We start from the raw sequence: 25,039 nt of genomic DNA, 5'->3' as shown, positions 1-25,039 counted from the left end.
GAATGGTGTGGGTGTTTAGTCAATAGTCCCACTGTATAGTTGGCTGACTTCAAGATGTGTGTGTTGCAGCGCACAAGCTTGTATGGTACTCTAGTATGCATATATTTAAGATTGAGCGTGTTGATTTGATGGAGTTAGAGTGTGTTCCAGAATGTGTGAGAGACATAGAGCGTATGGGAGAGCGAGAGCGAGAGCGAGAGCGAGCGAGCATGATTGTGTTTGTACTGTAGGCTACTGTACCAGTCCAATTATCTGCAAAAGCAATTACTTTTCATATTTTATGAATAATGAGGGTATGTGACTTTTCCACAACAGCAGGACAAAAAACTTTAGAGTAAGAGCAGGAAAGTAAGACGATAAATTAGCTTACCTGTTTAACATCATAGGCAAAGAGCACATATTTCAAGTCCGGGGAAACAGAGTACTTTGCAACGTTGAAATTGACCTAGAAGACAAAAAAGACGGAAAGAGAGAGAGAGCACTTTTAAGCGTGCATACTGTATCAGTTTTCTGACATGTCAGTTTGAGTGACATATGTGTCTATGCTTGTGTGTCAGTGTCTCCATGTGCATGCATTTTCAGATGGTAAAGGGTTTGCACTTACGAACGTCGTGTTTGTCAGTACAATATCCGTCTCATTGGTGAGGATGTTAAACTTGATGACGTGGCCATCGCGATTCCTATAGATGACTTCTGAGTCTGTGAAAGGAGGAATAAAGAAGAAAAAACAAGTCTTGGTGAAACAATTCTTCAGTAGCTTTTCTACTAAGAAAAACAGGGAAGGGCCTTTGTTGCCGTTTTGAACACAAGGCCTTCTGTCAAGACTATAACTGAACCTTGAAAAAGGTTTTGCACTAAAACTTTGACAATGGAAGTTTCCATTCTATCCCCATGTCCTTGTTTTCTTCAACATAGCAAAGACAGAATGGCCAGTACCTTGTCACATCATTGTCTGGAAAATCAAGTAACAATATTAACATGACGGCACTGACTCCATTCACATGCATTTGCGTGTGACTGCATGTGATGAAGCCAAATAATAATTTCATGGTGTATAGAAACACAAGTAAGGAGACACCTTGAGTTTTCATTTTCAACAAAACCTGCATGTTCCCTATTGATGGGAAATTATTTGTGTGCCTAAAGGATGAAAACATATTTTGTCCTGTGTTCTAGTTGTTGGATGCCACAGCTTTGTTTGCTGTGTGATGTCATACGCAGACATGCCCCTGAAATGTCATCCAGCAAGGGAGTACTGCAAATGGCAGGTCACACGCAAGCATACACACATGCACACGCACTGATCAAATTATACCATACGTTGCTACCTTTATAATCACTAACTCACTAATTCATAGATGAGTTACGATCAAATGCAAACAAAACAAGATGGAGGACAATCCATAAAGCTCTGTGTGGAAACAAGCTGGGACAAATACCCCGTAATTAAGTTATCCATCTCTGTCAAATGTGATGGGGGTTATGTAACTGACATGGCAACCCCAGCAGACCTGGCAACACCGGCAGATATTGTAATCCTACAGTAGCAGGCGATCATCTATTACCGTTTCTCAGCAGTCTCAATTGTCCGTAAAACATTTTCTCATTCCCAGCCAATCAGGGCCCTGTCGTTGTGCTGTAGTTACTATGGGTTTGATTGATGTGTGATGGGGCCCTCATGGCCCAATCCCGCCCCATACATTTGTACCTGTCATAACCGCTGTGAGCCTATCACAGACATAAATGTCATAATCGAAGACAAGTAATCTGATGCCACGAGACCACTGGTCGAAATACTTGTGTTTACCACTACCTTATATAAATAAGGACATGCAAAAACCAAATGCCAAAATGAACCCCCTACAGTACAACGTTTTCTTTATCAGAGTTTGAGTGTTTGTTTATATCTGTATATTTTGGAGTGTTGTAATCACTTAGGGAATTATTTGCTTCTCAAGCATCATCATTAAGGCACAACATCTGTTTCGGAAAATGAGCATGAGACGTGAGTGTGTGTGTGTCTGTGTCAGTGTGTGTGTCAGTGTGTTTGCGTATGTGCATGCACACGCATGTCTGTGTGTGTGTGTCAGTGTGTTTGGATCTGTGCGTGCGCATGCGTGTCTGGGTGTGCATGCGTCTGCGTCTGCGTGAAGGTCATGTGAGGCATGGTAATGAAGTAGCTTTAGAAGTAAACAGATCCGTCCTTGCAAAAAGTGTCTAACCCCAAACAGATGCCGACCATGAGTTTGGACAGAGCAGCGTACCCTCAGGAATACTCTTGGCTTTTCCAAAGAACAGCAGTTTAGAGCCGGCTGGCCCACTGACAAAACAGGAGCAGCACCCATCCACGATCTGAATGTTATCATCCTGTGGTAGCTGCTCCGGTCACCTTGGCCGCTGCATGCACCGCAGATTCAAAAATAATCTCTCATTGAAATTAAAAACTCTGGCTCTGAGCCGGTGACGCAGATAAAGTTGGACACACTCATGTATGATGTAGCACTAACTTTGACTTTATCACAACTACTGTAATTTGTTAGCTCTTACCCTAACCTTTCATTTGGACTTCAATTGAGATGGGGTGAGAGGATGTTGAATATCTTGACAGATAAAAGGGACTTGCTCATATGATCTTGAAAACATCGCCAGCCACTGATAGGCCTGGTCTCCGTGCTGTGCTTGTCTTCTTAAATAATGGAAGATTCCACGCTGGAAACTACAAGCTAAGACTCTAATGTTTAAGTAATATACTATGTCTGTAACATGTTTAAAAATATATAACTTTGGTCCTTTTACCAGTCTGAAAACCCCCAGCTTAGGGTTGGGCTGGTGATTTACCCTGCCCTCGCACCCTACCATCCTCAAGCTCCATCTCAATCTCCCTCCAGCAGCCCCCTGGAAACTAAACTAAACTCAAAACCATGGGAGACAGACAAGGCTTTTAGTAGGGCTACGCCCCGGCTGTGGAACACACATCCAGACTCAATCAAGGGTGCAGTGTCCCTCCTCTCAAGTTTTACATTTCAACTCAAAACATTACTTTTTTCCATTTTCACAGACTTCAGTTGAATACTCCTCAATCTTATAATTGTGACTTTCATAACAGACTTCATGGACATGGTCAAGACACTAATGAATTTGAGCTTCATACAGTGCCTTCAGAAAGTATCCACACCCATTGACTTTTTCCACATTTTGTTGTATTACAAAGTGGTATTAAAATTGATTTAATTGTCATTTTTTGTCAACTATCTACACAAAATATTCTGCAATGTCAAAGTGGGAAAAATTATATCATTTGTAAAATAACAAAAACAAAACAACTAATATATCTTGGTTGGATAAGTATTCAACCCCCTGAGTCAATACATGTTACAATCAACTTTGGCAGCGATTACAGCTGTGAGTCTTTCTGGGTAAGTCTCTAAGAGCTTTCCACACCTCGATTGTGCAACATTTGCCCTCTTTTCAAAATTATTCAAGCTCTGTCAAATTGGTTGTTGATCATTGCTAGACAACCATTTTCTGGTCTTGCCATAGATTTTCAAGCAGATTTAAGTCAAAACTTTAACTTGGCCACTCTGTAACTGTTTTAAAGTCACCATTGGCCTCATGGTGAACTCTCTCTGGCAACTGAGTTAGGAAGGACACCTGTATCGTTGTAGTGACTGGGTGTATTAATACACCATCCAAAGTGTAATTAACACCATGATCAAAGGGATCTTTAATGTTTTCTTTTTTTTTACCCATCTACCAATAGGTGCCCTTCTTCACGAGGCATTGGAAAACCTCCCTGGTCTTTGTGGTTGAATCTGTGTTTGAAATTCACTGCTCGACTGAGGGACGTTACAGATAATTATATGTGTAGGGTACAAAGATGAGGTAGTCATTCAAAAATCATGCTAAACACTATTATTGCACACAGTCTGAGTCCATGCTACAACTATTATGTGACTTGTTAAGCACATTTTTACTCCTGAACTTATTTAGACTTGTCATAACAAAGGGGTTGAAAAAATCGAAATACATAATTCCACTTTGACATTATGGGGTATTGTGTGTAGGCCAGAGACACAAAATCTACATTTAATCAATTTTAAATTCAGGCTGTAACACAACCAAATGTGGAAAAAGTCAAGGGGTGTGAAAACGTTCTGAAGGCGCTGTACGTGTTTATATCAGTAGCTAATAGGGGCTTAGTCAGGTATTAGACAATTAGGCCTAATGAATGGCTAATAATACCCAATAAAGGCCTAATTAGCAACGTATACTGCAAATCAGTGCCTATAATGTGATCCCTATACTGGTGTTATGAAAGTCTGGATAATTATCTTAGAGCGATGACTTACCCACTGTTATAGACTACACGCAGCATTAACATCATTAAAATGCAGTCATAAATGCATCATGTGACCACTATCTGTGTTGATCTTTCACTCTGAAAGCTGTCTGAAACATTGTCCTGGATTTAAACAGACACACGTTATTGCCTACCGACCATGCGCCTTTAAAAGGCAATTTTGCTGACGTTCGCAGAGCTTACGTCCACAGTAAATGCTGTAGATGTCGGCTCAGTTGAAAATGACCTTCAATGTCAGGTGTTATGCACTTGTCGACAACACAACTTTGATTTAATCTCGGCCATTGTCTACATGAGTCACACCAATCTGTTTCCAAAGAATCCCAATTGAATGACCTATCATAGCAATGCACCACATTCATTCTCCTTCCTCCTTCAAGCAGCTGGGAAACAGGTAATGAGAATGGAAAAGAGTTGTGAAGTCATCACACAGATATCATGAGTCAGATTGTAATGGAAAGGGCTGTATAGGAAAGGGCTCCTTGTAGAAATAGATGTGATTGAGGGGTTACGAGAGCTATGCGCTTCCTCACCAGACATACTCTTAGTGAAATATTGAGGGTACTAAGCTAACATATGGAATTGTTTTAAGATGGTCATACCATGTATCATTTAGCTATTTGATTGTAGGACCCCTTCAGGTAATTTCTGTCTTTACTACTTTAGTACATTGAATAATAGATTGATGAATGTAAAACAAGAGAGTCAAAAAATAAATCATAAGGATTAAAGTTTTGAAGGGTCTCTCCTATATCTACAGTGCATTTGGAAAGTATTCAGACCCCTTGACTTATTCCACATTTTGTTACGTTACAGCCTTATTCTAAAATGGATTAAAAAAATAAAAAATAAAACATCAATCTACACACAATATCCCATAATGACAAAGCAAAAACAGGTTTTTATGCATTTTAGCAAATTCAGACCCTTTATTCAGTACCTTGTTGAAGCACCTTTTGCAGTGATTACAGCCTCGAGTCTTCATGGATATTAAAAAAAAAACATTTTTTAGTCATTTAGCAGATGCTCTTATCCAGAGCGACTTACAGGAGCAATTAGGGTTAAGTGCCTTGCTCAAGGGCATATCGACAGATTTTTCACCTAGTCAGCTCGGGGATTAGAACCAGCAACCTTTCAGATACTGGCACAACGCTCTTAACCACTAAGCTACCTGCCGCCCCAGGGTATGACACGACAAGCTTGGCATACCTGTATTTGGGGAGTTTCTCCCATTCTTCTCTGCAGATCCTCTCAAAAAAACAGGTTGACTCCAATCAAGTTGTATAAACATCTTAAGGATGATCAATGGAAACAGGATGCACCTGAATACTTATGTAAATAAGGTATTTCTGTTTTTATTTTTAATACATTTTCATTTTCATTTTGTTTTCATTTTGTCATTATGGGGTATTGTGTGTAGATTGATGAGGAAAAATTAATAATTTAATCCATTTTAGAATAAGGCTGTAACGTAACAAAATGTGGAAAAGGTCAAGGGGTCTGAATACTTTCCGAATGCACAATAGGTGATCTTAGGCTTGTGTTTGGCTGCATGGCCATGGGAACCCATTTCATGAAGCTCCCGACGAACAGTTCTTATTGCTGACGAACAGTTCTTGTGCGGACGTTGCTTCCAGAGGCAGATGATTTTTACATGCTACGCGCTTCAGCACTCGGTGGTCCCGTTCTGTGAGCTTGGGTAGACTACCACTTCACAATAACAGCACTTACAGTTGACCGGGCAGCTCTAGCAGGGCAGAAATTTGACAAACTGACTTGTTGGAAAGGTGGCATCCTATGACGGAGCCAATCGACTGCCAATGTTTGTCTATGGAGATTGCATGGCGGTGTGCTCCATTTTATACACCTCAGCAACGGGTTTGGCTGAAATAGCCGAATCCACTAATTTGAAGGGGTGTCCACATCCTTTTGTCCACATAGTATATAAGAAAGCTCAGGAAATATCTTAGTTTTTTTGGACACATATTTTAACCCCTTATTTTTGTTGCCACAAAACGACCTCCATACTTCCATTCGTTTGTATGGGTTACCTTCAGACGAGTCCCGTCCCACTTGTGGGGGCCTTAGAGCAAGTCTCCCCTTTCCATAGAGTGGTCATAAGTCTGTAGGCCAAACCGTTCAGACGCTACATACATTTTCGTGAGTAGCGTGATGGTTTGACAAACCGCTGTAGCTCGGCCACCTTCCACCACAGATTCGGAAGGCCGACATAGGCTGATGCGGTGGATTGAGATGTAGCCCAGGCAAAATATCTGATATCTGTAGCTTAAACTGACGGATTTTGAAGGGGATTTTTTTATTATGTTACTTAGGTTTGTCTCACAGTTGCGTCAATAGACTCTTAAGGACTGGACTAGCCACAGTGCAAAAACAGATCACGAACACAACCACCGAATACTTTCTCTAGAACACTGACTGAAAGCGTTGGTGATTCAATTGGCATTTGGCAGATCGGGTTTCACAGGTAAAGGTTGATTAAGACACTAGGAGTGCAGAGGCTCAGGGCCAAGGAAGAACACTGTACAATGAAATATGCAACACACAGCTGCATTATTTAAGCCAAGGTTATGTAATCGATGAATGCTGTAGCGCTGATCTCTAAGGTTCTCCAAAAAGTCAGAACCAGTCAAACTTGGAGCTTACTTGGCAAAGAATAAACTCATAAATGCCTGAGTTCACAGTGCTCTCTACGGCGTGCACCACATGTCTTATGGATAGGCATGTTACACAATGTGCAGAAGACATTGCGACAGCACTACTCGTCAGTGTGCTGTAAAAAGAGGGCATGTATAGTCCAAGGTGTTCAAGCTATTTCATATTTCAGAAGCATGTGCTTCTGCTATTGAATAAAAGTATCATGGAATGTCAAAGGAGTTAATTGATCACCGTGAGTGTCAAAGACTTCGAATCAGCCTGCTGCAGTCGCCTCAGTGAATCTAACTTTGGATTTCCGGAGCAATTAGCGTCCCCATAAATCTACAAATGAATATATCACAGCTGACAAAGACAGACGGCCAAGAAGATATGTGCAATTTAGAGCAATTTCTCATCAGGACCCATGATATGTATGTCTGGTGTTCCACCATCTTGCACCATACGGTAGGTGAAATAAACACTGCATATATCATTAACTGTACAAGAGGTCTTTGGCATTAGTAACAATTAGCACTGAATAACATCTGAATTAGCTGCACAGAAGAACCCCACTCATCACCGAATAATATCTAAATTAGCTACCTAGAAACCTCACTCTGTTGACATGTTTAATGAGTGTTGGAGAGAGGCAATCACACTCCATTGGTAAATGAGGTCTGGGTGTTGTAGTGGAGTGGTTGTAAATGTGGCAATGTTCAGACTGGTGTCCCAGGCTCCAGTGGAAACCCAGGTTATCCATAGACAGTGGATATGAACTATTCATCAGAACAACAAGCGTCTGTTGTGGGATATTTTGAGATTCCTCACCGCTGCTAAATGACCCTGAGGCTCAACATACTGGATATCCACTGTGAGAGAAAAGCTCTGAAGATGGAATATTGAGTTGGCAAAAATACAGCTATGGGGATATTCTCTTTTACTTCTGTGTACCAGTCAGTTTGGACAAGGTACTCTGAAAAATGCACATTACTCAAGCCTCATTGCAACCAACTCACCCTAAGTAACTTGCAACTCATCCTTAGTAGCTTTGCTAAAGCACTTTGAAAGGCCCCAAAACGTTAAGTTCAGTCATTTCCAAAGCATTAGGTGGCTAGGTTATGAGCAGAGGTTGGAACCAGTTCAGGGAAAAGAACCAAACAACGAACATTCTTTGAGGAACGGAAACAGAAACTGGAACGAAAGTGATCTCTAGTGTTCCGGAACAGAACCGTTATTTTCAAATCTTGAGAACCGGTTTTATTCCAAGAAATATTCCTAATGTCTCGTATATAATTCTGTAACGTTATGATGCTAGTAGTAGCCTATACACATTCCAATTCAATTCATGTCATCATGCTCAGCGATTCAAGCCAAGCCCCCTCCATGTCCACCCCTCTCTCTTGCTCTCTCCCCACTGGTGAAATTTCAGTCGCATGTTGCATCTGCACTTATTTGTCCATAAAACGTGTAAACAACTACCTTACCCGTTCCATAGCAAGCTTCTCTATCCATGCTAATTGGTGGAGAAAAACGTTGTTGATTTCACATGGTAAAAAAAGAACGAAAGGAACTATATGAATGGTTACTTTTTTTGTTTGAACCAGTTCAGAACTTTATTATGCTGGTCAGAACACTGGAACGGAACAAAATAGATAGGGATTCTGATCAGAACGGAACGATTGGAAAATAATTTCGGTTCCAACCACTGGTTATGAGGAGCTATGCAATATTAAAGCCAAAGTTAAAAGCAGATGATGATTCGCTCATGTTGAGTTTATTTACTTTGTTTTGCTCTTGGCATCACAGATCCATGCTACTTAGCTCTCACCCTGTTGAACTCAAAGCTTTTCTGGGTCACTGCAGTTTGAATAACACATTTGGCAGAACTGAAAGAGAAGAGAGTTGCTTAACATTCTACATATTCCTTGTCTCTCTGACCCTACATGGGGGGTACACCTCTTGCCTGCTATCTTTCAAACAAATTATATCCTTGTTATACATGTCTATGGAAGGTCAGGTCTTTCTAAAGCGACAATAACAGCAACAAAAACATATCAACTATTTGTATATAATTCAAAAATACACATTCTGTCCTCATTACAGTCAAGGGAAGGTCTTACATCAACAGCCTAAGCAACATTGCATGAACCTGAACAATGTTCCATTCCTAAATGGGACGTTGACAAAGCACTTCCTTATGACAGCTCTTTTTATACTGGGTTCTGCATAAGGGCATGGGAATGTAGACGAATGACCCATAATGCACTAAAATGAATTGGGGTTTCCAATAACAGGCATCCTGATTATAATACAACATTTTCTTCCTCTAGATAGCTCCACTGTTTATATTTCATATAATGTCCTTCTTTCCACCTACACTTCAATATCTGAACAGCTCAATATCTGAACAGGAATTAAATGAACACGAAAACAATTATAAAGGGAAATAATAAATAATTGCCCTTGTATTAGATCCTGGTCGGTCACCTCTTCTTTTAAGCAGGCAAGAGCCAGGGCAGGCTTGTCAAGGAATGCAGTACCTATCAAAATGGTTCAACTGAAACAGACGGCTCCAATTAAATCCAAAGTAAATAGTCAAGACAAAAACGTTGTCTTGCTCCACCTCTAATTAAAAGTTAAAAAAATTTTTTGGGGTAGATCACGAACCTCGTGGGCATAATTGGCATTTTCTTATTTACAAGAGAGCAAATATTCATGTGTTGTCATAAAGTATGTTGTGTTCTACAATTGGGCAATAATACACGAGGGGATTTGCTTCCATGTGATTTTAGCAAGGCTGTGCTGTGGTTAAAGGTGCAAGGCGCTAGCCGTGATGCTGTTCTCATTTTAGCAAGTATTTGCCTCTAAGATTATCATAATGCTTGGCAAAAAATTCATCCTTATCTTTTGATAAATGAGACACATTTTAGCTAAAAATGTCACTGGTCCCAGCCCTTCTTATGCAAGCTATTGATCATACTCAAGGGGAAACATATTTCCTTATTTTATTTTTTGGGTGTCTACAAGCACCAGATAATCAACCAGGCAGGCAGCTCACTGTCTTATTCACATATAAGCAGGTGCATTCTCTGACAAGATTAAATTATTAGGAAAATAGATAAGCGTGGCACCTTCTCTCTGCAAAATGTACTCATTAAGTACCATCAATAAAGAATGTTAATTGATTGCTCCTTATCTAACGATGCATTTGATATGATTACAATTGAGTCGTTAAGGCCGCCCACTAAATCTATTCTCCTGAGCCATTTACTTTATGTTTGTTTTCTCATCTTTTCTTATTTCTTATTGTTGTTGCATTGTCAAGAAGGAACCTGCAAGTAAGCATTTAGTTGGACGGTGTATACCATGTGTATCCCATACATACGACTAATAAAACTAGAAAATTGATAGGGTGTTTGTGTGTGTGTGTGTGTGTGTGTGTGTATGAGTCTGAGGGTCTGTGTATGTGTGTGTGTGTGTATCATCCTGTCCATCAAGATTGATTCAACTATGCTCATATGAATAATTTCTAAACCCACGCACCACTGTATTGACGACATGGTGATCTGACGGATCAAATCTGTTTTACCTCATTTCTGTGTAACTAGAGCCAAAATAACTCTAGAACACCTTTACTCCATACACAGAGATGCATACAAAATTCTCCCTCGCCCTCAATTTGGAAAATCTGACCATAACTCTATCCTCCTGATTCCTGCATACAAACAATAACTCAAACAGGAAGTAACAGTGATGCACTCAATACGGAAGTAGTCAGATGAAGTGGATGCTAAGCTACAGGACTGTTTCACTAGCACAGACTGGAATATGTTCCGGGATTCATCTGATGGCATCGAAGAGTTTACCACATCAGTCACCGGCTTCATTAATAAATGCATCGACGACGTCGTCCCCAATTGACCATACATACATATCCCAACCAGAAGCCATGGAGTATAGGCAACATCCGCACTGAGCTAAAGGCTAGAGCTGCCACTTTCAAGGAGCAGGACACTAATCCGGACGCGTGCAAGAAATCCTGCCCTCCGACAAACCATCAAACAGGCAAAGTGTCAATATAGGACTAAGATCGAATCCTACTACACCGGCTCTGACACTCGTTGGATGTGGCAGGGCTTACAAACTATCACGGATTACAAAGGTAAACCCAGCCGCGAGCTGCCCAGTGACGCTAGCCTACCAGACCAGCTGAATGCCTTCTATGCTTGCTTCGAGGCTATGTCCTGCGCCTGACTCCATCCTACCTCTACACACTGACGCCTGACAGAAACACGCAACTCAAATGGAGTCAGCAGGTACATTCATTCCTTCCGGATCAGTGGAGGAACGCGTCCAACAGCAGGCGACCATGATACAGACTCTTGGCACAGCAATGGAGCGTGTGTTGAACCCCATGGAGCGATAGGAGAGAGGGGGTTTTCCTACACCTCCTCCAACTACACAGCAACCCACACCGCTGTCCACCCCTTTGTCACCTGGGTCCAGTGGGATTCGGCTCTCGCTCCCGAGGGCATATGATGGTACAGCTGCCGGGTGCCAGGGTTTTCTGCTCCAGGTAGAGCTCTACCTGGCTACCATCCACCCGGCTCCCTTGGGATACGAGAGCGTGTCCGCCCTCATCTCCTGTCTGTCGGGGAGAGCGCTCGAGTGGGCCAACGCCGAGTGGGGAGGAATAGATGAGGCGTCGGTGCGCTATGAAGATTTCACCCGCCGCTTCCAGGCGGTATTCGATCATCAACCAGAGGGGAGAGGGGCGGGGGAACGTCTGTTCCACCTCAGACAGGGGAAGAGGAGCGCACAGGACTCCGTACTGGACTTCAGGACCCTGGCTGCCAGCACGGGATGGAATGAGAGGGCCTTGATTGATCACTACCGATGCAGCCTACGGGAGGACGTTCGTCGGGAGCTGGCCTGCAGGGACACCACCCTTAACCTGGACCAGCTGGTGGATATGTCGATAAGGCTGGATAACCTGTTGGCGACCGGCGGACGTCCGGATCAGGGTCCGTCCATTTCATCCCCCAGCACCTCCGACCCTACACCGATGGAGCTCGGAGGTGCTGCTCTCAGGGAGACCGGAAGGGGGGCCGTCTCCAGCACCAACTGTGGCTGCAGAGGACACACTGCTGGTCGGTGCTGGGGAGGGTACTTAGGGAGTCGAGGCAGCAGGAAGAGCACTGATGGACCGTCCCAGGTGAGTAGGCACCCGACTCACCCAGAGCTCCCTGTTGCGCACATGTGTATTGACATCGAATTTCTGGAGTTTTCCCCGCATTCCCAGCATAAGGCGCTCGTAGATTCAGGCGCAGCTGGGAACTTCATTGATCGTACGTTTTCCCGTAGTTTAGGGATTCCTATTATTCCTGTTGATGTGCCCTTCCCTGTACATGCCTTAGATTGTCGCCCTTTAGGGTCAGGCCTGATTAGGGAGGTCACAGCTCCACTCCAGATGAAAACGCAGGAGGGTCATGAGGAGAAAATTAGCCTCTTTCTGATTGATTCTCCTGCGTTTCCAGTGGTGTTGGGGCTTCCCTGGTTAACCTCTCATGACCCCACGATTTCATGGCAACAGAGGGCTCTCAAGGGATGGTCACGCCTGTGCTCGGGGAGGTGTGTAGGTGTTTCTATAGATGCAACTACTTTGGAAAGTTCAAACCAGGTCTCCACTATGCACATTCCCCCCGAATATGCCGATTTGGCTCTCGCCTTCTGTAAAAAGAAGGTGACTCAATTACCACCCCATCAACAGGGGGATTGTGCGATAAATCTCCAGGTAGGCGCTGCACTTCCCCAGAGTCACGTGTATCCTCTGTCACAGGAAGAGACGGCTACTATGGAAACATATGTCTCAGAATCTCTGGGACAGGGATACATTTGGCCTTCCACTTCACCTGTCTCCTCAAGTTTCTTTTTTGTGAAGAAGAGGATGGAGGTTTACGCCCATGCATTGACTACCGGGGTCTCAATCAGATCACTGTTAAGTACAGTTATCCACTACCTCTCATTGCTAGTATGACAGAGTCATTGCACGGGGCGCGCTTCTTCACTAAATTGGATCTCAGGAGCGCGTACAACCTGGTGCGTATCCGGGAGGGAGATGAGTGGAAGACGGCATTTAGTACCACATCTGGGCACTATGAGTACCTCGTCATGCCGTACGGGTTGATGAATGCTCCATCAGTCTTCCAATCCTTTGTTGATGAGATTTTCAGGGACCTGCACGGACAGGGTGTAGTGGTGTATATAGATGACATTCTCATATACTCCGCTACACGAGCCGAGCATGTGTCCCTGGTGCGCAAGGTGCTTGGTTGACTGTTGGAACATGACCTGTACGTCAAGGCGGAGAAATGTCTGTTCTTTCAAAAGTCTGTCTCCTTCCTAGGGCACCACCTTTCCGCGTCAGGGGTAGAAATGGAGATGGACCGCATTTCGGCCATGCGTAATTGGCCATCTCCAACCACGGTTAAGGAGGTGCAGCGATTCTTAGGGTTTGCCAACTACTACCGGAGGTTTATCCGGGGCTTTGGTCAGGTAGCGGCTCCCATTACCTCCTTGCTGAAGGGGGGACCGGTGCGACTGCAGTGGTCAGCTGAGGCGGACAGGGCTTTTGGTCACCTGAAGGACCTGTTTACCACGGCTCCAGTGCTGGCTCATCCGGATCCCTCCTTGGCATTCACAGTAGAGGTGGACGCGTCCGAGGCTGGGATAGGAGCTGTACTGTCTCAGCGCTCGGGTACGCCACCAAAGCTCCGCCCCTGTGCTTTCTTTTCCAAGAAGCTCAGCCCGGCGGAGCACAACTATGATGTAGGGGACCGGGAGCTGTTAGCTGTGGTTAAGGCTCTGAAAGCATGGAGGCATTGGCTTGAGGGGGCTAAACACCCATTCCTCATTTTGACTGACCACCACAATCTGGAGTACATCCGGGCGGCGAGGAGACTGAACCCTCGCCAGGCAAGATGGGCCATGTTTTTCACCCGTTTTGTGTTCACCCATTCTTACAGACCAGGTTTCAGAACGCTAAGGCAGACGCTCTGTCCCGACTGTATGACACAGAGGAGAGGTCTATGGAGCCCACTCCCATACTTCCGGCTTCGTGTCTGGTGGCACCGGTGGTGTGGGAGGTTGACGTGGACATCGAGCAGGCGTTACGTACAGAGCCCACTCCCTCCCCAGTGTCCAGAGGGTCGTATGTACGTACCGTTAGATGTCCGCGATCGATTGATCTATTGGGCTCACACGTCACCCTCCTCCAGTCATCCTGGCATCGGTCGGACAGTGCTCTGTCTTAGTGGGAAGTACTGGTGGCCCACAGGATGTGAGGGTTTATGTTTCCTCCTGATCGGTGTGCGCCCAGTGTAAGGCACCTAGACACCTGCCCAGAGGGAAATTACAACCCCTACCCGTTCCACAATGGCCGTGGTCCCACCTATCAGTGGATTCCGTTACGGACCTTCCCCCGTCACAAGGGAACACCACGATCCTGGTCGTTGTGGATCGGTTTTCTAAGTCCTGCCGTCTCATTCCTCTGCCCGGTCTCCCTACGGCCCTACAGACTGCGGAGGCCCTATTTACACACGTCTTCCGGCACTACGGGGTACCTGAGGATATAGTGTCTGATCGGGGTTCCCAGTTCACCTCAAGGGTCTGGAGGGCGTTCATGGAACGTCTGGGGGTCTCGGTCAGCCTGACCTCAGTGTTTCACCCTGAGAGTAATGGCAGGTGGAAAGAGTAAACCAGGAAGTGGGTAGGTTTATGCGGTCCTATTGCCAGGACCGGCCGGTGGAGTGGTCAGTTTTCATCCCCTGGGCAGAGATGGCCCAAAACTCCCTCCGCCGCTCCTCCACTAACCTTTCCCCATTTCAGTGTGTATTAGGTTATCAGCCGGTCCTGGCACAATGGCATCAGAGCCAGATCGAGGCACCTGCGGTGGATGAATGGTTTCGGTGCTCGGAGGAGACCTGGGACGCTGCCCATGTACGCCTGCAACGGGCCATCAAGCGACAAAAGGCGAGCGCCGACCGCCTCCGCAGTGAGGCCCCGGTGTATGCACCGGGGAACCAGGTCTGGCTCTCGACCCGAAACCTGCCCCTTCGCCTGCCCTGCCGGAAGCTGGGTCGGCGGTTTGTGGAGCCATTTAAAGTCCTGATTGACCGAGGTTTTTTAAAGGTTACAGCTTCCTCCTGAGTATCGTATTAACCCCTCGTTCCATGTGTCTCTCCTCAGGCCGGTGGTAGCTGGTCCACTCCAGGGGTCTGAGGTACGGGAGGTTCCTCCGCCCCCACTGGACATCGAGGTGGCACCGGCGTACTCGGTCCGTTCCATCCTGGATTCGAGGCATCGGGTGGGGGGCCTGCAGTATCTCGTGGAGTGGGAGGGGTACGGTCCGGAGGAACGGTGCTGGGTCCCTAGGAGGGACATCCTCGATCCCTCCATGTTGAGGGATTTCCACCGTCGTCATCCGACTCGCCCTGCGCCGCGTCCTCCTGGCCGTCCCCAAGGCCGGTGTCAGCGCACGGCTGGAGCCGCACGTCAAGGGGGGGGGGGGGGGGGGGTACTGTCACGGATTCAGCCGAGGCTGCTCCTCCTCCTTGCTCGGGCAGGCTTCGGCGTTCATCGTCACCGGAGTACTAGCTGCTACCGATCTATGTTTCTGTGTTCTACTTGTTTTGTCTTCATTGTACACACCTGGTTCCCATTATGTCTATGATTTGTTCCCTATTTAACCCTCTGGATCCCACTGTGTTGTGTGCGTGTTTGTTCTATGTTTGGTGTTATCGATTGGTGAGCGGGATTGTCCTCCCTGTGTGGAGTTTATGTTCATTTGTTATTTACGAGTAAAGTACGTTGTCTACTAGCTCTGTGTCCTGCGCCTGACTCCGTCCTACCGCTACACACTGACGCCTGACAGAGATAGAATCAGAATGCATCTTGTTTGAATATTTGTCTTACAGACACTGTCTGCTGTATGCTTTGGCTACACTATCAATGTTGAGACAACGCAGATGCTTGTGGCTGTGCATGATCTTACTTGTATCAAGTCAAACAACACTATATAATAGCACCCACCATAACTTTCACCACCATCATCATCATCACCATAATCATCATCAACAACAACATTAGCAACAGCAGCAGCAGCAGCCATCAATAGAATACCTGCACCAACAACAATAGCAGCTCAACAAGTAAAGTTGTTACTAACTGTTACAGAATATGAAGTCACCCTCTCCTCGCCGCAGGGCGTTTGGGGCCTGCTGATGCTGCATGGCTGTGGCACAAAGCACCATCCTGTACCCTGTGGTAGCAAAGTCCTCTTCAAAGGTGCCCTCTCTCACCCTCCCACGCTATCCCGGAGCGCACCTGGAAACTGCAACCTGCGCTCTAGCCTGCAGACACACCAGACATCACTAAAGCCTGTCTCCCATGGAGTAAATAGTTGCATCCCCGTTAGCTCAAGCTCTTTTATCTATAGGTCACTAAACAGGCATACAGGAAGCACTGGGGCTTTATGTGTATTATTGTGTATTGCTAACATGTTCTTTTTTGTGAGAAAAGGGGATTTCATAAGGATCTGTAAGATAAGTGTTGTAGGATAAAGAATGGTGGGTTAAGGGCGCCTCAGTTCAGTGTAATAAAACTGACACTAAGGAAGAGGCTGATTAACTAAGCTGTAAAATCATTATTTGCAGTATTTTGCAGAATACAGAGATACATACAGAATAGCTGCTTGATCTGGACTAGGACACTTCGCTTACATGGAGGCAACAAGCACATTACTACTCCATTCCCTGTCAACACCTGTGTACTAGAAACACAAATCAGCCATGTCTATTTACATTTACATTTTAGTCATTTAGCAGACGCTCTTATCCAGAGCGACTTACAGTTAGTGAGTGCATACATTATTTTTTTATTTTTCATACTGGCCCCCCGTGGGAAGCAAACCCACAACCCTGGCGTTGTAAACGCCATGCTCTACCAACTGAGCTACATCGTCTATGACACATCTATCTTGAAAGCAGAAATGTGCACCATACACAGTTAAAAAAGCATATGCCCACATGTCAGACTGGCCCACATTTTCCCTTTCTCTTCCAACAGGTGTGCGTTGGGGATAATATTGCGTGGATACGTGGATGACTGCATGTGGGATGGGTGCAGGGTGGTTTTAATTGTTCCCCAGGGAGCAACACCTCCATCTTGAGATGGACAGGTGGCAGGGCCACGCTTCACAGAACCACTTTAATTGGAATCTTCATGCTCGTATGAGGCATCCTCTCAATCGCTAAAGTGGGTGAGTGGCGCTCTTTCATTCGCTAAAGTTGGTGAGCGGTGCGCTCTCATTCGCTAAAGTGGGTGAATGGTGCCCTTTTGTTTCTGGGAGGAGACACATGGTATGTAAAGACTGAGAGGAAACACACTCTCCTCCCAACTGGAGTCTGTGGTTTTGGGGAGAGTAGACCCAGTGGCCAAAACTGGTTGAATTGACATCATTACAACCAGTTTTGTCCACTGGGAAAGCTGTTGAAGGAGGATAGACGGCGCTGTAAAATAACATATTAAACATTACAAACAGAGCACTGCATTTCTTCAGGTGTCTCTCAGGAATTAATAGATTTTAACAGATGCCTTGCCTGATCCAAATAGAACTCATGTAATCTGAAAATGCTTAAAGGGACGGTTTTGGTATATTGAAAGTGACAGCTATTTTCTTTCATGATTAAACTTTTTGAGCCCAAGAGGCATGAGTATAAAAGTCTGTTAATCAAACAAACGTTATCACGCTAATACGGCAGGCTACAGTCAGTGAATGACCTTCCACTGACCTTTACAATGACACAATCATTCTCAACCTTTCAGGCAGACCTGTGGCTCAGCTCAATTTGAATGTGATATTAGGCTTGAATTTCAGGGAGGTAAAAATACAAAAATAATAATAATTGCCCAGCTCCAGACAATGCTCTGAAAAATTTATGAAACCAAGAGCAGAAAATGTCCTGCATCTTCATATCCCTCTCTGACATCCATTAAGTAGCCATGGCAACAGATGTAAACATGCAAATCAGCTAGCCGTTGGTTGTCGTGGAGGAGAACGAGTGAACCATCTATGAAGAGGAACTAATGAAAGACAGCCATCTTTGTCCTGCGAAGCCTAGATTTAAACCAAACATATTTAATTCATAGTGCGCTATCCACTCATTGTATCAATGAAGGGGCTAAATGTAATCGGACTAAATGTACTCAGTAATAAAGAAGTGGAATGTCACAGGCCTATGGCGGGGTGAAACAGTGGATGGGATTGTCATCCCATAATGCATTGCCCTGGTGACCCAAGGGACCCAGGGGACTGTGGCAGGGACGTTGGGTTATTTTCTGCACATAAAACAGCGTTTGGTTGGAATTCAACCTTTTAGTCTTTGGCTGAAACTGAAAAATAATTGGATGGATGAGCTCCTGAAAATAAACGTGGATTGATGAAATATTGTGACGCCTTCACAAACAATTTCTGATTGATCATATGTGACAGCTTAAAAGGTTACGTTAACACGGTCGCCATGGTGACAAATCCTGTGGGAAGGTAGAAGTGAAAGGAGGAATAAACAGTATCTTCAGAGGGGTGAAGTCAGGGCACAACACAGTGGCACAGAGGTTTAATGTGGCTGCTCGCCAATGGCCTCATTGAGAGGAAGTCATATAGAAAGCTACTCATAGACAACATTTCCCATTGTGTTTGCTTGGATCGTTTTGGCCTCAGGGTTAGACCAAAGCAGGAAGAGTGAGTGGACACTTCAATGACTAGTATGATTACTGACTAAGTGCATGACTGATATTGGACTGTAAGCCAATTATTGCAAATTATTCTTTGTTCCCATGGTCCATTAGGCAATTACAAAAGTGAGAAAACTGCTTGCGATGAAAAGTGCACCCTTGACAAGGGAATTAATTTGACAAATTCTACATTTAGGCATACATTTTCAATTGTAATTATGCTAATTCGGTTGCTTTTAGTATTCCTGAGAGGAGTTGAAATACTGGGCAAGTATATTGTTTTGCTAAAGCACTTCAGCTATATTCACAGTACAAAACAAAACAAAAGTTCACACTCTATTAGTGTTACACGGGATACTGAAACTTCGGTACTAGAACATGAAAAACGGTTCGGTAGTAGAATATTTCTTACTTTCGGTACTTATGTCAAATGTGTCTCACCTCATATTCGGATTGAGAGGATCGAGTCTGTCTAGTAATTTTTCGTAATCTTCTTAATGTTGCAATAGTAAGCTAGCCAGGCTACTTGCGATTGCGCATGCAGCTGACACAGCACGAGACGCTTTTGAGAAGCAAGAGGAGAGAGAAAATACCGACAGCATAGCTTCTTCAAATGAAAACACCATACCTTCAAACAGCTTGTTAACAAAACTGGCTCCAGAAACGAACTATGGGAATACTTTGCTTACAGAGCAGATGATGAGGGCCTCTGAAACAACTATGCAAAAGGTGTTAGTTACAAAGCAGTGCAGGAGAGGTTAAGTTGCAAAACGACATAAAAACTATTTAAAACATGACATTTGCATTGTAATGTTATTGTACTAGCAACTAAATTCTAATTATTTTTGTGTGACAATGACTTGAACATACACTCACCGGCCAGTTTATTAGGTACACCACCCCGTTCACGGAAACAGATCGCTGCTACAGACAGTGAGTCATGTGGCCATGGGTTGCTATATACAGTGAGGGAAAAAAGTATTTGATCCTCTGCTGATTTTGTAAGTTTGCCCACTGACAAAGAAATGATCAGTCTATAATTTTAATGGTAGATTTATTTGAACAGTGAGAGACAGAATAACAACAAAGAAATCCAGAAAAACGCATGTCAAAAATGTTATAAATTGATTTGCATTTTAATGAGGGAAATAAGTATTTGACCCCTCTGCAAAACATGACTTAGTACTTTGTGGCAAAACCCTTGTTGGCAATCACAGAGATCAGTCGTTTCTTGTAGTATTTTGTCCCACTCCTCTTTGCAGATCTTCTCCAAGTCATTAAGGTTTCGAGGCTGACGTTTGGCAACTCGAACCTTCAGCTCCCTCCACAGATTTTCTATGGGATTAAGGTCTGGAGACTGGCTAGGCCACTCCAGGACCTTAATGTGCTTCTTCTTGAGCCACTCCTTTGTTGCCTTGGCCGTGTGTTTTGAGTTATTGTCATGCTGGAATACCCATCCACGACCCACTTTTAATGCCCTGGCTGAGGGAAGGAGGTTCTCACCCAAGATTTGATCGTCCATCGTCCCTTTGATGCGGTGAAGATGTCCTGTCCCCTTAGCAGAAAAACACTCCCAAAGCATAATATTTCCACCTCCATGTTTGACGGTGGAGATGGTGTTCTTGGGGTCATAGGCAGCATTCCTCCTCCTCAAAACACGGTGAGTTGAGTTGATGCCAAATTGCTCGATTCTGGTCTCATCTGACCTCAACACTTTCACCCAGTTCTCCTCTGAATCATTCAGATGTTCATTGGCAAACTTCAGACGGCCCTGTATATGTGCTTTCTTGAGCAGGAGGACCTTGCGGGCACTGCAGGATTTCAGTCCTTCACGACGTAGGGTGTTACCAATTGTTTTCTTGGTGACTATGGTCCCAGCTGCCTTGAGATCATTGACAAGATCCTCCCGTGTAGTTCTGGGCTGATTCCTCACCATTCTCATGATCATTGCAACTCCACAAGGTGAGATCTTGCATGGAACCCCAGACCGAGGGAGATTGACAGTGCTTTTGTGTTTCTTCCATTTGCGAATAATCACACCAACTGTTGTCACCTTCTCACCAAGCTGCTTGGTGATGGTCTTGTAGCCCATTCCAGCCTTGTGTAGGTCTACAATATTGTCCCTGACATCCTTGGAGAGCTCTTTGGTCTTGGCCATGGTGGAGAGTTTGGAATCTGATTGATTGACTGCTTCTGTGGACAGGTGTCTTTTATACAGGTAACAAGCTGAGATTAGGAGCACTCCCTTTAAGAGTGTGCTCCTAATCTCAGCTTGTTACCTGTATAAAAGACTCCTGGGAGCCAGAAATCTTTCTGATTGAGAGAAGGGTCAAATACTTATTTCCCTCATTAAAATGCAAATCAATTTATAACATGAGTTTTCCTGGATTTTTTTTGTTGTTATTCTGTCTCTCACTGTTCAAATAAACCTACAATTAAAATTATAGACTGATAACTTCTTTTTCAGTGAGCAAACGTACAAAATCAGCAGGGGATCAAATACTTTTTTCCCTCACTGTAAATCAGACAGACAGGCATCGAGGCATTCAGTTACTGTTCGATTGAACGTTAGAATGGGCAAAACTGGGCTTCCCGAGTGGCGCTGCGGTCTAAGGCACTGCTTGAGGCATCACAACAGACCCGGATTTGTTCCCAGGCTGTGTCACAACCGGCCGTGACCGGGAGTCCCATAGGGCGGCGCACAATTGGCCCAGCGTCGTCCGGGTTAGGGGAGGGTTTGGCCGGGGGGGGCTTTACTTGGCTCATCGTGCTCTAGCGAATCCTTGTGGTGGGCTGGGCGCCTGCAGGCTGACTTCAGTCGTCAGTTGAACGGTTTTTCCTCTGACACATTGGTGCGGCTGGCTTCCGGGTTAAGCGGGCGGGTGTTTAGAACTGCGGTTTGGCGGGTCATGTTTCGGAGGACGCATGACTCGACCTTCGACCCTCTCCCGAGCCTGTTGGGGAGTTGCAGCGATGAGACAAGATCGTAATTGGATATCACAAAATTGGATATATATAATAATATATAATCATATTTGGCAAAACAAGTAACCTAAGCGACTTTGAGCGTGGTATGATCGTCGGTGCCAGGCGCACCGGATCCAGTATCTCAGAAAAGGCCAACCTGCATGGCTTTTCACGCAAGACAGTGTTTAGGTTTTACAGAGAATGGTACGATCTAAAAAAAACATCCTATGGGCGAAAACAGTTATTTGATGAGTGCGGTCGAAAGTGAATGGCAAGCTAACAGGTGGGCCACAAACAGACAAATAATGGCGCAGTACAACAGCGGTGTGCAGAACGGCATCTCGGAAAGCACAACTCGTTGATCCTTGTCACGGATGGGCTATTGCAGCAGACGACCACAGTGGAAAAACTTTGCCTGGAACATGAAGTGAGTTCAATTTTCTTGAGTGGCCTGCGCAGCATGAATGTACCGCCGTCCAATCTGCAGCAACTGCGTGATGCCATCACATCAGCATGGAGCAACATCCCTGTGGAACGTTTCTGACACCTTATTGAATGCCCCAAAGAATTCAGGCTGTTCTGGAGGCAAAGGGGGGTCTGACCCAGTACGTATTAAACTGGCCAGTGAGTGACATTCATGTGAGCATTATATGATTACAACCCAAAAGTAATGTGAAAGGCACTCATAACTTAGCTATGACAGTAAATTTAGACTACTTTTTGTTTGTCTGGACTTGCTATCAGTAGCCACTAGCCTGCCAGCAGCCCTGTGCAGAGTATTGCACCCTGGGAGTTGGAATACACTCTGGGAATTGTAGTATGCTGTGTAAAATCAATTGTATTTCTATGGAGTGTAGACTATTGCAATATAGAAGCTTCAGAAATCAAGTTTTGAAGTTAAACTATTAATTGAACACATGAAATTATGTCATTTGATCCAATATTATAGCCATAGATTAGCAAATGCATCTTGTATCAAGTTACATTTTAAAACAGTTTAGATTTAATTGTACAATTATTTTGTATGCTCTGAGTCTCAGATATGGCATGAGGAAAATGTAAGATATCTTTCTGTTATTTAATAGTGTGTTTTATTTTTGAAAGAAATTGAAAATAGAATAGAATATATTCTATTTGTTATTTTAGTTTTTCTACCAGTTATCAACATATTGTTCAATGTTTAAAAAAATTAAGCCCAGTGGTTTTTCTGTGACTTTAGCTAATACACATTCTTATTTTTTGCTGTGGTATCGTTGCAGTATCGAGTATCATTTTGGTATTGAATATCGTTTCGGTATCGAGTATCGTGATACTACACCTGATATGGTATCGAAGTCAAAATTCTGGTATTGTGACAACACTACACTCATTAGAAGGCCCAGTGACTCAGAAAAATCCTCTTGCAACATTTTATATAAGTAGCTTTGCTCAGAAGCTATGTTTCCATTCAATTGGCGACAGATTTTCATGCAAATATTAAAACATCTGCATAAGGAAAATATGCACATTTTCCCACCAGTGGTGTGTTTCCAGCAAACTGACTTGTTGCAGATAAAATCAGTGCGTGATGATGTAGTGCACACAACATTTTATTTTTCACTTAAGTTTTCATGTACCGAATACATTTTTTATGTTAAATGTGTTTCCATCGCATTTTCAATGCTACTGATAGTTTTGTCACAAAAACTGTTGCGTTAAATAGCAAATGTGCCTACTCTGGTCTTGGCACATGCACTCTAGTCAACAGCTCGCAGATAGAGTGCGGGTAGGCTGTGCACAGTTTACACATTGATATTATTATGGATGAGAGCGAGAATATTTGCATTTGTCAAACGGAAGACAAGCATCTATCATCATGTCACCAGAAAAATACCCTCGATATTTATTGGAAAGTAGCATCAAGCTCATGTCCTTGCACTTTCACTACCCTGTGAAGTTCATCATAATTTATTTCATCTGTAGCCTCATAAACTACATGGTTTCCCCAGTCGTAGTGGGAGGACCACACACCATATCATCGCGTGACTCCAAGTTTACTTCGATATGATGGTTATTATATCAATATTTGCGCATAAAGGTGTTTCCAACGCCATTACTCACATAATTAATTTCACCGACACAAAAAGATCCCACCATGTCGAACGAACAAACGATCTGTCGGCATTTACAAAATTGTACAGAAACATCCTGTTTCCATCATAGCTGTCGTGATTTTATTTTATTCGCATAAAAACTATGGATGGAAACCTGGTTTGTGTTCTCTCATACTCCTATTCATTTTGTTTCCAAATATGATCCCTTCCATGCCCTGCACACACACTCTTCTCACATAATAAAAGCTTTCAAATGTGTCAGGTAAACTCAGATCCCTACATTGTGTATGTGTGTGTGTGATTGTGTGTGTATAAATGTGTGCGTGCGCACGCAAGTGATTGTGTCAGTTTCCCACAATGCCCCTCCAAATCCTTCAGAATCAGGCTGTAATTTGTATTGTAGCTGTTCATTAAAAAGCTTCACTTCCGGTATGGATCAATATACGAATGAATGAAGCAAAGACCTTGTCCTTTGCCCCTCCAAATCCTTCAGAATCAGGCTGTAATTTGTATTGTAGCTGTTCATTAAAAAGCTTCACTTCCGTTATGGATCAATATAGGAATGAATGAAGCAAAGACCTTGTCCTTTACACCACTCTGACGTCTGCTCTTTCCTAATATACCAGATACCATTACAAACTGAGACTCACCACGCATAGCCAAGCACCTCACCACGCTTCACATCACTTACAGGGTTCCTGGCAAGTATTCAGACTCCTTCCCTTTTTCCACATGTTGTTACCTTACAGCCTTATTCTAAAGTTTTTTTCTTTTTTTATCCCTCATCAATCTACACACAATACACCATAATGACAAAGTGAAAACAGTTTTTTAGCAGCAAATGTCTTAAAAAAAAAAAAAAAAAAACTGAAATACGTTATTTACATAAGTATTCATACCCCTTGCTATGAGACTCGAAATTGAGCTCAGGTGCATACTGTTTTCATTGATCATCCTTAAGACATTTCTACAACTTGATTGGAATCCACCTGTGTTAAATTCAATTGATTGGACATGATTTGGAAAGAAACACACCTGTCTATATAAGGTCCCACAGTTGACAGTACATGTCAGAGCAAAAACCAAGCCATGAGGTCGAAGGAATTGCCCATAGAGCCCCGAGACAGAATTGTGTTGAGGCACATCTCTGGGGAAGGGTACCAAAAAATTT

General features: G+C 44.0%; 1 protein-coding gene across 1 annotated transcript in view; it reads right to left on the bottom strand.

Moving 5' to 3' along the window:
* Positions 1 to 25,039, bottom strand: part of LOC311143509 (inactive dipeptidyl peptidase 10-like) — a gene marked incomplete at both ends in the record, with an annotated part of 296,708 nt that overhangs the window by 64,783 nt on the left and 206,886 nt on the right. Inside the window, 2 exons of the mRNA XM_084179335.1 lie at positions 371 to 445; positions 605 to 699. Of these exons, the coding sequence (XP_084035461.1) occupies positions 371 to 445; positions 605 to 699 (170 nt within the window). The remainder of the gene's footprint in view (positions 1 to 370; positions 446 to 604; positions 700 to 25,039) is intronic.

This window comes from Coregonus lavaretus (assembly GCF_964263955.1).
Source record: "Coregonus lavaretus genome assembly, chromosome: 16".
NCBI lineage: Eukaryota > Metazoa > Chordata > Actinopteri > Salmoniformes > Salmonidae > Coregonus > Coregonus lavaretus.
Note: the sequence above shows the minus strand (reverse complement) of the source record. Positions and strands in the feature narration are given on the sequence as shown.